Source organism: Salvelinus fontinalis, chromosome 24 (assembly GCF_029448725.1).
Source record: "Salvelinus fontinalis isolate EN_2023a chromosome 24, ASM2944872v1, whole genome shotgun sequence".
Taxonomy (NCBI): domain Eukaryota; kingdom Metazoa; phylum Chordata; class Actinopteri; order Salmoniformes; family Salmonidae; genus Salvelinus; species Salvelinus fontinalis.
The window spans coordinates 25,598,076-25,614,149 of NC_074688.1; the positions used below are offsets into that span (position 1 = coordinate 25,598,076).

The following is a 16,074-nucleotide window of genomic DNA, read 5'->3' on the forward strand; positions in this document are numbered from 1 at the left end:
GTGACAAAAGCATTGATTCATTTTTCTGCATCATTTTTGGACAGAAAGTGTACTGTGTACAGAACATCATGGGCTGTGGAAAAATGTTGCGACAACTTGCACCTGTGAACCTCTACATCCTGTGACTTGTTTCTTGTTTCTTACATCTGCCACTCATTTCTTTTAAATCATGCTGCTCTACAGTGTGCTGTTAATTCCCTCCCCCCATCACAAGCTGTCTCTTCAGAAGATTTAAAAGCCATGCCCCTTGAAACTCATTGGCTGAATAGATATATGACCTAAGGAAATGATGTCATCATTACATTGTTTTTAGTATGAAAGCTGATGGGTAGAGACAAGATTTTAATTTGATTCCAGATTTAAATAATCTCGGAGACTAGGGTAAGAAACTAAACTATGATCTCATTTCACTATATATTTTTTTGTGAGTTTTAATGTATATTTTCAATATAATGAGTGTTACACTAGCACACTGAAAATACTATGAAATCAACATCAGAACGTTTCCCAATGTAGTTAATTTTTCTCTGATCATTTTGGCACCCATGAACAAGTACTGGACTGTGATGGCTTCTGTGGGTTCAAGGGTTGCAGTGGCTGTATAATCGACTGTTGTCTTCAAATTTACAGTATCACGGCCGGGGAATGGCTTCCAATAGCTGTAAAAGCAAAATTATTTCAAATGTTCTTTCCTGTCTTAACTACAAGACTGGAAAATTCATCATTGCAGAAAGCAAGAGAGTTGGCACTTTGTACAGAGTTATACAATTATCCATCATTGGATACCTTGTTGGGTAAGGAACTCAACAAATACATTTCCACATTTTCAAGATGTATGCCCTTATAATGATATAAGGGCATATTAAATGCTATTAATAAAATACAATCTAGTCCATATATTTGTTAGTTCACATAAACGTAACGTGTAAAATATATTACAATCAACATTTTTAACCCCTGGTAACCTCCACATTTTCTAAGCTCAAGCTGATTTTTTTGATCCTCATTGAGATAGCTATATTGTCCTCCTGGTCTACACAGGTATGTATTCCTGAGCAAGAAGTCCTACCAGGCCAAGGAGGAATCTATCCAGAGTGCTGTGATTACCAAACTGAAGGGAGTGGCGGTCACCAACACCGCAGAGTCCGGACAGATGGTGTGGGAGCCTGTGGACTATGTCATTCCACCCCAGGTCAGACTAACTACAATCCCATTTAAGTCCTTTGATGTTAATGTTTGGTCTTATTTCTATCTCATCCACTGTGCTTGACTGCTAGAATAAATATAATTATAAACTGGGTGGTTTGAGCCCTGAATGCAGCTTGGCTGAAAGCCTTGGTACTGTATATCAGACCGTATACCACGGGTATGACAAAATATTTATTTGTACTGTTCTAAATACATTGGTAACCAGTTTATAATAGCAATAAGGCACCTCGGGGAGGGGGGGGGGGGGGGGGGGGGGGGTTTAGTTTATGGCCATTATAATATCAATAACGCACTTCGGGGGTTTGTGGTATGTAGCCAACATACCACTGCTAATGGCTGCATTCAGGCACTCTGCGTTGCAGTGTGTTTAAGAACAGCCCTTAGTCATGGTATATTGGCCATATATCTCACCTCCTTGGGCCTTATTGCTAAAATATAATAAAAGCTGTGGCTGCGTTTCCAATGGTAACCGCCCCGTTCCACCCCCGTCACTCCCCCCGGAAGCCTCATCGTCAGAGAAAAAACTCTGTATCACATCTGTTGAATGTGTTTGTTTACCTTTATGCACACATTTTTGTGGTCACCCTCCATTTTTCTCACTGTTAATCATGAATGGTGAAACGCATTTAGATCTTCTTGAAACGAAGTTATGAAGCTTAAGATTTTTAGCTATCATGCAGATCCTTCCACCCAGCATTATATTTTTGATAAGCGTCAGTCTGGTATAATTTTGCCAAAATATATTCATTGATGAATATACTGTATATGTTTCAAGTAGATTGATGAACAAAGATACTGTAAGTCAAAACATTGCATTCAAGGAAAAAAAGTTGGTAAAGCTGCAATGGGTAAAATTGATAAAAAATACTCAGACAGGAACACAGACAGACAGACATATAAACTCACAGACAGGCATGTTTCCCTCTCTCTCTATTCTCTAATCTCCATCTCTCTCTTCTCTTTCTCTCTCCCACCTTCCTTCTGTATCCCGTTCTTTGCCTCCCTCTGTCTCTCTCTACCTCCTCTTTATCCCCCTCCTTCTCTTCTCTTCTCTCTCCTTCACCCTTCTTTCACCCACTCCACCCTCTCCCCCTCTCCCTCTTTCTCTCTCCTCCTCCCTCCCTCCTCCCTCCCTCCTTCACCATCTCCCTCTCTCTCCCCTCTCCTGCAGTCACCTACTTCTCTCTCTCTGCCTCCTCCCGTATCCATTCTCTCTCTGTCCTTATTTCCCTCACTCCCCCTCTTCTCATCTATCTCCCTCTCCCTCCTCACTCTCCTCTTTCCCACCTCTCCAGATAGGATATTGATGCATACATAAATACACTGCATTCAAAGCAATAAAGTTGGTGATAAAGTTGCAATGGGGGTAAAAGACTCAGACAGACATACAGACTTATCCACTCACAGAGTTTGAGTTTTCCCCCAATTATCCAATTATGTGGATCCCCAATTATTTGTTTTGCCTTGAATGCAATGTATTCACTTATACCCAGATGCATATCTATGCTTCAATATCCTGTCTGTGGAGGTGGGAGAGAGTAGAGAGAGGTGTAGGTGTATGTGCGTTAAGTAGATTGACACACAGATAAGTCAATACATTGCATTCAAGGCAAAAAAGTTGGTGATAAAGCTGCAATGGGTATATTGATGAAAGACTCGGACAGACAGTCAGACAGGCAGGCAGAGTATTTCACCAATATAACCATTGCAGCTTTATCACTAACTTTTTTTGCCTTGAATGCAATGCATTGATTAATGCATCAATACATTGATACATATCTTTTCGCTTTGAATATAATGTATTGACTTATGTGTCGTGTCTCGTGATCTATATTCTTCTGCAAATGCGTGCCACACTGACACTTATCAGTTGATACCAGGCCTGTTTAACACTCTTTAATTTTTTCCTATAGGGTGAAGCAGTTTTTTTCATTGTTACCAATTTTATAGAGACACCTAACCAGAAGTTGGGCAACTGTGCTGAGGTAAGGGAATTCCCTTTCATTGCTTTGTGTTGTCACCTTTAATCACCCTTTAAAAGTCCAATATATAGTGTATTTGTTCTGTATTTGTTAAACCATACCATTTGGTTTGGTATTGTTTCACAGAGCCCTGATGTGCCGGATGGCCACTGTAAGGGAGATAAAGACTGTGCAAAGGGAGAGTCAGTGAAAGCTGGCCATGGTAGCAATTTTTGAAGACTCAAATTAAATTGAAACAAATTGAAATAAGAAATTATATATACTATCTCCTTTACTCTTCACAAACATAAAATTTAATTTTCTGTAGGATTTAGGACAGGCCGCTGCTTGAGAGACAACGGGAAATCCAGTGGTACGTGTGAGATATATAGCTGGTGCCCCATTGAGAGTTACCACCAATCACAGTAAGTGTGTCATGATATGACAAAATCTAATGAAAATGTTTTGCATTCTACCAGGAAATGGCTTGCTCTCAGTCTTTTTCATGTGTGTATTTTGTGTAATTTCCCTTAAGTTTTGTTTTGGAGTGTCACCGAGGGCTTCATAGGAGCATTGCCGATAATCACTGGAGTGTAACAAAGGGGAAAAAACGGAGCAACTCGAGTCTGATTGTCACCCCCCCTCAAGAGAATGCAAATATTCCCATTGGTTCAACGCAGATTGAAGCCTGTGGTTAAGGCCTTGCAGAAGCAGCAAAATCCAAAACTATTAACGGAGACAAAACTAACAATATCATACCTGTGTTGAAGTCCCAAGACCAAATAGAAGATAACAAAGCAAAAGCAATAGTATTCAGAAAACACCTACACAATGTCCACTCTTGCCGCAATGACCCTCACTTTGACCAAGAATGGAAAACATTGTTGATAGAGAAGTACAGAAAACAATATTTACCTCACACCTGATACTTACCTCTCTCCCGACACCAGTAGACCAGTAGGCTCGATCCTAGGCCCCATGCTTTTCTCAATTTACATCAACAACATAGCTCAGGCAGTAGGAAGCTCTCTCATTAATTTATATGCAGATGATAAAGGCTTATACTCAGCTGGCCCCTTAAACGCTCTACAACAAAGCTTTCTTAGTGTCCACCAAGCTTTCTCTGCCCTTAACATTGTTCTTAACACCTCCAGAACAAAGGTCATGTGGTTTGGTAAGAAGAATGCCCCTCTCCCACTGGTGTGATTACTACCTGAGGGTTTAGAGCTTGAGGTAGTCACCACTGTCCTTCTCTCAGCACATATCAAATCTGCAGGCTAAAGTTAAATCTAGACTTGGTTTCTTCTATCGTAATCGTTCCTCTTTCACCCCAGCTGCCAAACTAACCCTGATTCAGATGACCATCCTATCCATGCTAGAATACGGAGACGTAATTTATAGGAAAGGGTGCTCTCGAGCGACTAGATGTTTTTTACCATTCGGCCATCAGATTTGCCACCAATGCTCCTTATAGGACACATCACTGCACTCTATACTCCTCTGTAAACTGGTCATCTCTGGATACCCGTTGAAGCCCCACTGGTTGATGCTTATTTATAAAACCCTCTTAGGCCTCTCTCCCCCCTATCTGAGATACAGTACATACTGCAGCCCTCATCCTCCACATACAACACCCGTTCTGCCAGTCACATTCTGTTAAATGTCCCCAAAACACACACATCCCTGGGTCGCTCCTCTTTTCAGTTCGCTGCAGCTAGCGACTGGGATGAGCTGTAAAAACACTCAAACTGGATAGTTTTATCTCCATCTCGTCATTCAAAGACTCAATCATGGACACTCTTACTGACAGTTGTGGCTGCTTTGTATGATGTATTGTTATCTCTACATTCTTGCCTTTGTGCTGTTGTCTGTGCCCAATAATGTTTGTACCATGTTTTGTGCTGCTACCATATTGTGCTGCTGCCATGTTGTGTTGCTACAATGTTGTTGTCATGTGGTGTTGTTACCATGCTGTGTTGTGTTGTGTTTCTGCCATGATATGTTGTTGTCTTAGGTCTCTCTTTATGTAGTGTCTCTCGTCGTGATGTGTATTTTGTACTATATTTTTATTATTAATCCCAGCCCCCGTCCCCGCAGGAGGCCTTTTGCCTTTTGGTAGGCCGTCATTGTAAATAAGAATGTGTTCTTAACTGACTTGCCTAGTTAAATAAAGTTTAAATAAATAGAAAAATCCACCCCGATCCGTCACTATCGAAGAAACTAAGATCCATCTGAATTTAAAAAATAATCGAAACATCTGGGGTAGAAAACATTGACAGCACCATCAATAAACAAGCACCCACTGAATACCCACACCACCTTTCCAACCTCTTGCAACCTCTTGCACCTCATGTCTCACCAACGGCCACTTCCTCCTGCCTTGGAAATCTGCAGTTGTTATAATGATTCACAAACATGATAAAGACCTATACAACATCACAAGCTACAGACCAGTCAGCCTCCTCAGCCATGTTAGAAAGCTGTTTGAGAGAGTACTCATCCAAAGACTGAGCAGCCACACTGAGGAAATGGGCCTTCTTGGAGTCCATCAGGCTGGCGTCAAAAAAACAAGATCAACTACAGATAAGACTTTCAGAAGAAATTCTCCAACATTTTAAGAAAACACTTTTTACCCTGGCCGTCTTCTTAGATATAGAAAAGGCATTCGACAAGATGTGGCATAATGAGTTGTGCTATCGACTTGCAGACTCCAATCTTAAACTACCACCTTCCATCAAAAACATCAACACCAGCTTCCTCCACAACCGCACAAATAAAGTAAAGGCTTCCACAGCAATATCCCCACCATTTACCCCTGAAGCAGGTGTCCCAACGGGAGCAGTCCTATGGCATTCCTGCTATATATATTAGACATCTATTAACCTCCATCCACCATAGGTCAAGTTTCACAGTTTGCTGACAACCTCTGCTACTGGTCCAGCTCCAAATGTCCTCAACTTGCTGCCAAAAAACTTGAGCAGTCTATTCAAGAGTTAGAGACATGGTCTAACATGTGGTGCGTAAAGTTGAAACCCACAAAAGACTTAATGTGTCCTCTTTACAAGAAGCACCATCCAAAAAACAAAGAAACCCATTGAACTCAAGCTTTATGGCAAATTAATACATTTAGAAAAAGTGGCTAAATTCCTTGGCGTCACCTTTCAGAAGAACATGCACTGGACAACACATATCACGAACATAAAGAGAGAGGGACGAAAAAGACTCAACCACTTAAAAACCATGTGCGGAAGAAAATATAGAAAATCACCTCAGACAGTGTTTAAAGTCTATATCAGCTACATCCGATCTTTCTTTAAATACGCTCTACCAGCCTGGATAACAGCCTCACCACAGCAGATTAATTGGCTACTGACAATCCAAAACATAGCAATAACAATGGCCTACAGACTACCAAGGTAAATCAGTAATCATTACACCCACAACATATCTGGATTCAGTCAATCATTGGTCAGAAGTTCATCAACAGATCCATCAATAACCCATTATTGAAGGAAGCTGTGGAAGAGGCCAAATGGACCACAGACACCCCCATGTCCAAAATTCTCCAAGGTTGAAACTGACCCAACATATTCCACTATCCCCGACATAGCCGTGCACAACTGACTCCAATCACACATTACCACATGTTATTTTATACATACATTTTATTTTTTAAATATGCAATTACAGTTTATTTCTTTTCTTTTTCTTGTTCTATCCAATTTAGAGATATCTAACCCTTCCCCCTACCACCTAGCCTTACTCTAATCCGGTTCGTATCCTCTTCCACCCCTCACCCAACCGCCAACCCTTACCTTAACAAGGGTCCGTATCCTACACACACACAGGCACACACACAGGCATGCACGCACGCACACACGCACATACACACACACGCACATACACACACACACACACACACACACACACACACACACACACACACACACACACACACACACACACACACACACACACACACACACACACACACACACACACACACACACACACACACACACACACACACACACACACACACACACACACACACACATGAGCATGTGTACACAGTAGTAATCTTCCTTCCCTTTCATGTCTTCAGGGATGGACATAAACGCATGTCTATTTTAAGAGAAGCTGAGAACTTCACCATCTTCATAAAGAATTTCATCCGATTTCCCAAATTCAGTTTCTCAAAGTAAGTTATCTATGTTAAAAACACATACAAAATAGACAGACCGATGGATTTCTGCCAGAGTTTTCTTCAAATGTTTAAATGTATAAACTAGAGCTGGAGTCTTTTAATCGGTTAATATGAAGTATTTCAGAGTGTTTACTTTCTGCAATTTGATATAAAAACATTTATCTTTAAAATGTTTCACCCAATTAACAGGGCCAATGTTCAGGACACAGCTGACAAATACCATCTGAAGAAATGTCACTATGATGAGCTCCTTGAACCCTACTGCCCCATATTTCGCCTGGGAGACATTGTTTACCAGACTGGACACAGCTTTCAGGACATGGTTTTGAGGGTCAGTTTTCACAATTGAAAAGTGTATTTGTTGTTGTTATTGATGATGACGTTGATAAGGATGAGGATGTTTTTTTCAATTACTTTAAGCAGTTAAATGTAGACTCTGCAAGATGTGCACACCATCAAAGAGTAAGCCACCAACAAAATACATAAATCATGTAAATAGAGCATTTCGCTATCAATACTCTCTCTCTCTCTCCAGGGTGGTTCAATTGGAATTCTGATTAAGTGGAAGTGTGACCTTGACAGAGATCACTCAGAATGCAAGCCCCGGTACAACTTTACTCGCATTGACATTAATGGGTCCAGAGAGTCCACAGGATTCAACTTCAGGTGACACACATTTGCGCGCACACACACACACACACACACATGAACACACACACAAGAAGTTGACAAATAATACTTAATTTGAAGTCCTACTTCAATCTTCCACATTTTTGGTACTCTCATAACAGACATGCTCGGTATTACAAAAATGAGTCTGGAGAAGTCTACCGAACACAATTCAAAGTGTATGGCATACGCATCAACATCATGGTGCATGGAAAGGTATGAGAAATATGTCTTATTATATGGCTTTTCAGGATGAATGCATCTATTTTGTTTCCTGATGTTTTGATTCCCATATTGTTACTTTCTTCTATTTTCTACTACAGGCTGGAAAGTTCTGTATCATTCCCACCGTTATCAATATAGGCTCAGGACTAGCTTGTATTGGTGGTGTAAGTATTAATTAACAGACCTGCACATACCTGTACAGTCAAAACAATACTTTCAGATTAACTTGTTTTAAAAAAAAGATGACATTCGTATTGAGACAATACTTATCAATTTCACAGAAGAGGCTGGTGGTCTGTAATGTCTGTAATGGTAGAAATGGAATGGTAGACGTTCTATTTATTCCATTACAGTCATTCCAATTGTCACGCCCTGACCTTAGAGAGACTTTTTATCTCTCTATTTGGTTAGGTGTCACGCCCTGGCCTTAGTATTATTTGTTTTCTTTATTATTTTAGTTAGGTCAGGGTGTGACATGGGGAATGTTTGTGTTTTATAGGTTTTGGGTGGTTATATGGTAAAGGGGGTGTTGGGTGTAGTGTATGGGTTTGTGTTGAGTGCATGTGTCTAGCTGTGTCTATGTTGGTGTAGTTGTCTAGGAGAGTCTATGGTTACCTGAATGGGTTCCCAATTAGAGACAGCTGATTTCTGTTGTCTCTGATTGGGAGCCATATTTAGGGTAGCCATAGGCTTTCATTTGATGTGGGTAATTGTCTGTGTTATACGTTTGTAGCCTGTGTGTGCACTTCGTTCTTAGCTTCACGATCGTTTTCTTGTTTTGTTTAGTGTATAAGTGTTTTTGTTTCGTTTTTGCCTTCATATTCATTAAAAGGAATATGGCTTATTTTCCTACTGCTGCGTTTTGGTCCGTCAATCCTCCACACGATCGTGACAGAATTACCCACCAATACAGGACCAAGCGGCATGTAAAGCGGCAACAGGACCCACCTACACAGGATTCTTGGACATGGGAGGAGATACTGGATGGTAAGGGGCCGTGGGCACAACCGGGAGAATATCGCCTTCCTCGTGAAGAGCTGGAGGCAGCTAAAGCCGAGAGGAGGCGATATGAGGAGGCAGCACGGAGACAAGGCTGGAAGCCCGTGAGTACAACCCAAAAATTTCTTGGGGGGGGGCCTTGGCACCAGCCTTACGCATGGTGTCCCCGGTTCGCCTACATAGGCCGGTGCGGGTTATTCCACCTCCCCGCACTGGTCAGGCGACGGGGAGCATACAACCAGGTAAGGTTGGGCAGGCTCGGCGCTCAAGGGAGCCAGTACGCATGCACGGTCCGGTATTTCCGGCGCCACCTCCCCGCCCCTACCCAGTACCACCAGTGCCTCCTCCACGCACTAGCCCTATGGTGCGTGTCTCCAGCCCTTTACCACCAGTGCATAAACCACGCACCAAGCCTCCTGTGTGTCCCCAGAGTCCTGTGCGTCCTGTTGCTGCTCCCCGCACTAGCCCTGAGATGCGTGTCCCCAGTCCGGTACCACCAGTTCCGGCACCACGCACTAGGCCTAATGTGCGCTCCCAGGGTCCAGTATGCCCTGTTCCTGCTCCCCGCACTAGCCCTGAGATGCGTGTCCCCAGCCCGGTACCACCAGTTCCGGCACCACGCACCAGGCCTACAGTGCGCCTCAGCCGGCAAGAGTCTGTCGTCTGCACAGCGATGCCTGAACTGCCCGTCTGCCAAGCGCCATCTGAGCCATCCGTCTACCCAGCGCCATCTGAGCCATCCGTCTACCCAGCGACATCTGAGCCATCCGTCTACCCAGCGCCATCTGAGCCATCCGTCTACCCAGCGCCATCTGAGCCATCCGTCTGCCCCGAGCCATTAGAGCCGCCCGTCTGTCCCGAGCCGTCAGAGCCGTTCGTCAGTCAGGAGCCGCTAGAGCCATTCGTCAGACAGGATCTGCCAGAGCCGCCAACCAGACAGTATCTGCCAGAGCCGCCAACCAGACAGGATCTGCCAGAGCCGCCAACCAGACAGGATCTACCAGATCCGTCAGCCAGCCATGAGCAGCCAGATCCGTCAGCCAGCCATGAGCAGCCAGATCCGTCAGCCAGCCATGAGCAGCCAGATCCGTCAGCCAGCCATGAGCAGCCAGATCCGTCAGCCAGCCATGAGCAGCCAGATCCGTCAGCCAGCCATGAGCAGCCAGATCCGTCAGCCAGCCATGAGCAGCCAGATCCGTCAGCCAGCCATGAGCAGCCAGATCCGTCAGCCAGCCATGAGCAGCCAGATCCGTCAGCCAGCCATGAGCAGCCAGATCCGTCAGTTAGCCATGAGCAGCCAGATCCGTCAGCTAGTCATGAGCAGCCAGATCCGTCAGCTAGCCATGAGCAGCCAGATCCGTCAGCCAGCCATGAGCAGCCAGATCCGTCAGCCAGCCATGAGCAGCCAGATCCGTCAGCCAGCCATGAGCAGCCAGATCCGTCAGCCAGCCATGAGCAGCCAGATCCGTCAGCCAGCCATGAGCAGCCAGATCTGTCAGCCAGCCATGGGCCGTCCCTCAGTCCGGAGCTGCAGTCCCTCAGTCCGGAGCTGCAGTCCCTCAGTCCGGAGCTGCAGTCCCTCAGTCCGGAGCTGCAGTCCCTCAGTCCGGAGCTGCAGTCCCTCAGTCCGGAGCTGCAGTCCCTCAGTCCGGAGCTGCAGTCCCTCAGTTCGGAGCTGCAGTCCCTCAGTCCGGAGCTGCAGTCCCTCAGTCCGGAGCTGCCGTCCCTCAGTCCGGAGCTGCCGTTCCTCAGTCCGGAGCTGCCCCTTATCCTGGTGCTCTCCCTTATCCTGGTGCTGCCGCTTATCCTGGTGCTGCCGCTTACCCTGGTACTGCCCCTTAGTCCGGAGCTGCCCCTTAGTCCGGAGCTGCCCCTTAGTCCGGAGCTGCCCCTTAGTCCGGAACTGCCCCTTAATTCAGTGGGGTTAATGTGGAGGGGGGTCATTTGGAGGAAGCTAAGGAGGCGGTTAGTGACTGTGGTGGGGTGGGGACCACGACCAGTGCCGGAGCCGCCACCGTGGAAGGAAGCCCACCCAGACCCTCCCCTAGACTGTGTAATGGTGCGCCCGGAGTTCGCACCTTAAGGGGGGGGTTATGTCACGCCCTGGCCTTAGTATTATTTGTTTTCTTTATTATTTTAGTTAGGTCAGGGTGTGACATGGGGAATGTTTGTGTTTTATAGGTTTTGGGTGGTTATATGGTAAAGGGGGTGTTGGGTGTAGTGTATGGGTTTGTGTTGAGTGCATGTGTCTAGCTGTGTCTATGTTGGTGTAGTTGTCTAGGAGAGTCTATGGTTACCTGAATGGGTTCCCAATTAGAGACAGCTGATTTCTGTTGTCTCTGATTGAGAGCCATATTTAGGGTAGCCATAGGCTTTCATTTGATGTGGGTAATTGTCTATGTTATACGTTTGTAGCCTGTGTGTGCACTTCGTTCTTAGCTTCACGATCGTTTTCTTGTTTTGTTTAGTGTATAAGTGTTTTTGTTTCGTTTTTGCCTTCATATTCATTAAAAGGAATATGACTTATTTTCCTACTGCTGCGTTTTGGTCCGTCAATCCTCCACACGATCGTGACATTAGGTCAGGGTGTGATTTGGGTGGGCATTCTAGTTTGTCTATTTCTTTGTTGGCCGGGTATGGTTCCCAATCAGAGGCAGCTGTCTATTGTTGTCTCTGATTGGGGATCATACTTAGGCAGCTCTTTTTCCCACCTTCAGTTGTGGGATCTTGTTTGTGTGTTGTTGCTTTCTGCACTGCATATAGCTTTACATTCATTTTCTTATTTTGTTGTTTTTCGGTGTCATTTTGAATAAAGAAAAAATGTACGCCTACCACGCTGCACCTTGGTCTCATTCTAACGACGGACGTAACAGAAGATCCCACCACCAAAGGACCAAGCAGCGTGGCCAGGAGGAGCAGACATCCTGGACATGGGAGGATATATTAGACGGTAAAGGATCCTGGACGTGGGAGGAGATCCAGGCCGGAAAGGATCGCCTTCCATGGGAGCAGGTGGAGGCAGCGAGAGAGGAACGGCGACTAAACCAGGAATCAAGGATATGACGCAAGCACGAGAGGCAGCCCCAAAAATTTTTTGGGGGGGGCTGCACACGGGGTGGTTGGCGGAGCCAGGTTTCAGACCAGAGCCAACTCCCCGCACTCGCTTTAAGGAGCATGTGACCGTTCAGGCACCATGTTTTGCGGAGATACGCAATGTGTCTCCAGTGCGCATGCACAGCCCGGTGCGTTCTGTGCCAGCTCCTTGCACTTACCGTGCAAAATTGAGCAAACAGCCAGGACGGGTTGTGCCAGCTCAGCGCTCCTGTTCTCCAGTACGCCTCCTCGGCCCAGGATATCCTGTGCCGACTCTACGCACTGTGTCGCCAGTGCGCCTTCACAGCCCAGTGCGTCCTGTGCCAGTGCCCCGCACTTCCTGGGCTAAAGTGAGCATCCAGCCAGGACGGGTTGTGCCAGCTCTACGCAGGGTATCTCCAGTGCGCCTGCACAGCCCAGTGCGTCCTGTGTCAGCGCCCCGCACTTGCCGGGCTAAAGTGAGCATCCAGCCAGGACGGGTTGTGCCAGTTCTACGCTCCAGACCTCCAGTGCACCTCCACGGTCCAGTGTATCCTGTGCCAGCTCCATGCACCCGGTCTCCAGTGCGTGTCTCCAGCCTAGTACGTCCTGTGCCTGCTCCACGCACAAAGCCAGTGATGATCCATGGCCCAAAGCCTTCAGTGATGTTCCATGGCCCGAAGCCTCCAGTGATGATCCATGGTACAAAGCCTGCAGTGATGATCCATGGCCCGACGCCTCCAGTGATGATCCATGGCCCGAAGCCTGCAGTGATGATCCATGGCCCGAAGCCTGCAGTGATGATCCATGGCCCGAAGCCTCCAGTGATGATCCATGACCCAAAGCCTGCAGTGATGGTCCACGGTCCGGAACCTCCTGAGACAGTCCACGGTCCAGAGCCTCCAGCGGCGGTACTGTCACGCCCCAATCTTAGAGAGCCTTTTTATTTCTCTATTTGGTTAAGTCAGGGTGTGATTTGGGTGGGCATTCTAGTTTGTCTATTTCTTTGTTGGCCGGGTATGGTTCCCAATCAGAGGCAGCTGTCTATCGTTGTCTCTGATTGGGGATCATACTTAGGCAGCCCTTTTTCCCACCTTGAGTTGTGGGATCTGTTTGTGTGTAGTTGCTTTCTGCACTGCATATAGCTTTACGTTCGTTTTCTTATTTTGTTGTTTTTCGGTGTCATTTTGAATAAAGAAAAAATGTACGCCTACCACGCTGCACCTTGGTCTCATTCTAAAGACGGACGTAACACCAATGACCCCGTCCTCCTCTAGCTCCTCCCACCAGCCTCCTCTGCAATACAGGTATATAGTATATTCTCTATATTTTATTGTTTTATATTATATATGTTCATGGGCCTCGTTTTGTTGCAGGGGACCTGGCTCTGTGACTGGATTCTTCTCTACCTAATGAAAAAGAGGGAGTTCTATAAGGACTGGAAGTTTGAAAACGTCAAGAAGTATGGCATTTACAATAAATATTTGCCTGAGTTACAATTTTTCTTTTCCTGGTAACAGAGATTAAGAGACTCTTGTTATAAAATGTAATGTTCATTCACACTCCCCCTTCTACAGGAAAGACAGAAACCTTTCTGACATCACAGAACAATATAACGGTTCTAAAGAGGATACAAAACAAACCCCAGAAGAACAACTGGTCACTGACGTATCAACTGTGCTTTAACACTATGGCAGCAGCTCACTGACCTATCACCAGAGGTTTAATCATGACAGCAGCTCACTTAGCCGTACCTAAAGAAGCTGGTTGAGAGAATGCCAAGATTGTGCAAAGCTGTCATCAATGCAAAGGGTGGCTACTTTGAAGAATCTCAAATATAAAATACATTTTGATTTGTTTAACACTTTTTTGGTTACTACATGATTGCATATGTGTTATTTCATAGTTCTGATGTCTTCACTATTATTTTACAATGTAGAAAATAGTCAAAATAAAGAAAAACCTTTGAATGAGTAGGTGTGTCCACATTTTTGACTGGTACTGTACATACAAAGGTTCAGTATATAACACCATAAAGTCTCATATGCTAATGAACTTGACAGTTTTGCCATGCATGCTTACTCTATCTATCTAGAATCAAGACTAGACAAGAAATGATTGAATGAGCAAACTGGTATTTTTTACTGTCTTGTCTGGTCACTGATCACTTGTGAGGTAACACCTTAAGACATACTTTCTGGGTGAGTTCAAATCTCAGATATCATTATTTTAGCTGAATTAGTTAACGTTGATGGCATATCAATAGACTACATATGAAGATATAGTGTTAGATTAAGATATTCACGTAACATTTCAGGTATCAATACTAAGCTATTTAAATTAGGATAGGATGAACTTTAATGTTTTATTTTTATTTTTATTTTTTCAGAACAACAGCAATGCCATCCATCTTGTCTAGTGAGTGAGTGGGAGGAGCAGGACAGACAACATCTTCCTCCCCTTTATCTAACCCCAAGCCTAACAACAGTGTACCACACCCAAAGGACTAGACCCAAATGAACACCCAAATGAACTGAACCAACCACTTATCAGCGAGACAAGTCCTGATAAGGAGTCTACCACATAAGTTGATGAGCCCTCTTGGAGAGGTGCTACATTTCGGTACTCATTTCTTACAGACTCATACACAAGAGCAACATAATAAGTAATTAACTTAACATCTCTTTAACAATGTGACAATGTTGTGATAAGGTCAGTGGAAGTTAGGCGTCTAAATGGCAGGTAATCCAAAAAGAAGACAAAAAGGTGGCCAGTTGGATACAAAAACATACTTTAAAAAATATTATGCAACTATTTGCTGTATTGATGTATTTTTAAGTATTATATACTTTATATTTTACTGTTTGTGAAACACTAAAAGTTAAGTCCTGTATAAAAAATGTCTAAGATCCAACTTAATTTGATTAAATCTAGAACTGTTAATCTTTCTGTTTAGTTACTTTCATTGATCAGGTCTTAGTGTTAAACATGGCTTTATGTATTTGATCACTTTACATTTTTATCCACAGCAGGAATTGTTGAGCACAGTGCTCATTCCACTAGCACTAACTGGGGGTTAAGCTGCAAGCATTGTAGCTTGATGTTTATGACTCTGTCAAGAGTGGCGCGCAGGTGCTAACTAATCAAATCAAACTTTATTTGTCACATGCGCCGAATACAACAAGTGTAGACCTTACCGTGAAATGCTTACTTACAAGCCCTTAACCAACAGTGCAGTTAAAAAAGAGTTAAGACAATTTTTACCAAATAAACTAAAGTAAAAAATTATAAAAAGTTACAGAATAAAATAACAATAACAAGGCTATATACAGGGGGTACCGGTACCGAGTCAATGTGTGGGGGTACATGTTAGTTGAGGTAATTTGTACATGTAGGTAGGGGTGAAGTGACTATGCATAGATAATAAACAGTGAGTAGCAGCAGTGTACAAAACAATTAGGGGGGGGGGGGGGGTGTCAATGTAAATAGTCCGATGGCCATTTGATTAATTGTTAAGCAGTCTTATGGCTTGGGGATAGAAGCTGTTAAGTAGCCTTTTGGTCCTAGACTTGGGTGACTGAAGTCTCTGACCATTTTTGGGCTTTCCTCTGACACCGCCTATTATATAGGTCCTGGATGGCAGGAAGCTTGGCCCCAGTGATGTACTGGGCCGTACGCACTACTCTCTGTAGCGCCTTACGGTCAGATGCTGAGCAGTTGCCATACCAGGCG

The 16,074-nt window shown here is 44.5% G+C and overlaps 1 protein-coding gene across 1 annotated transcript; it reads left to right on the forward strand.

Annotated features, from left to right (window-relative positions):
• The first annotated feature begins 224 nt into the window (after nt 1-224).
• Nucleotides 225-15,146, forward strand: LOC129822590 (P2X purinoceptor 5-like). Its single transcript, XM_055880938.1, has 13 exons — nt 225-381; nt 631-794; nt 1,042-1,192; nt 3,123-3,194; nt 3,318-3,393; nt 3,499-3,595; nt 7,276-7,371; nt 7,567-7,708; nt 7,913-8,043; nt 8,169-8,262; nt 8,370-8,435; nt 13,719-13,804; nt 13,920-15,146. Exons 2-13 carry the CDS (start codon nt 646-648, stop codon nt 14,026-14,028), a joined length of 1,269 nt encoding a protein of 422 aa, XP_055736913.1. The 5' UTR covers nt 225-381; nt 631-645; the 3' UTR covers nt 14,029-15,146.
• The last annotated feature ends 928 nt before the right edge of the window (nt 15,147-16,074 follow it).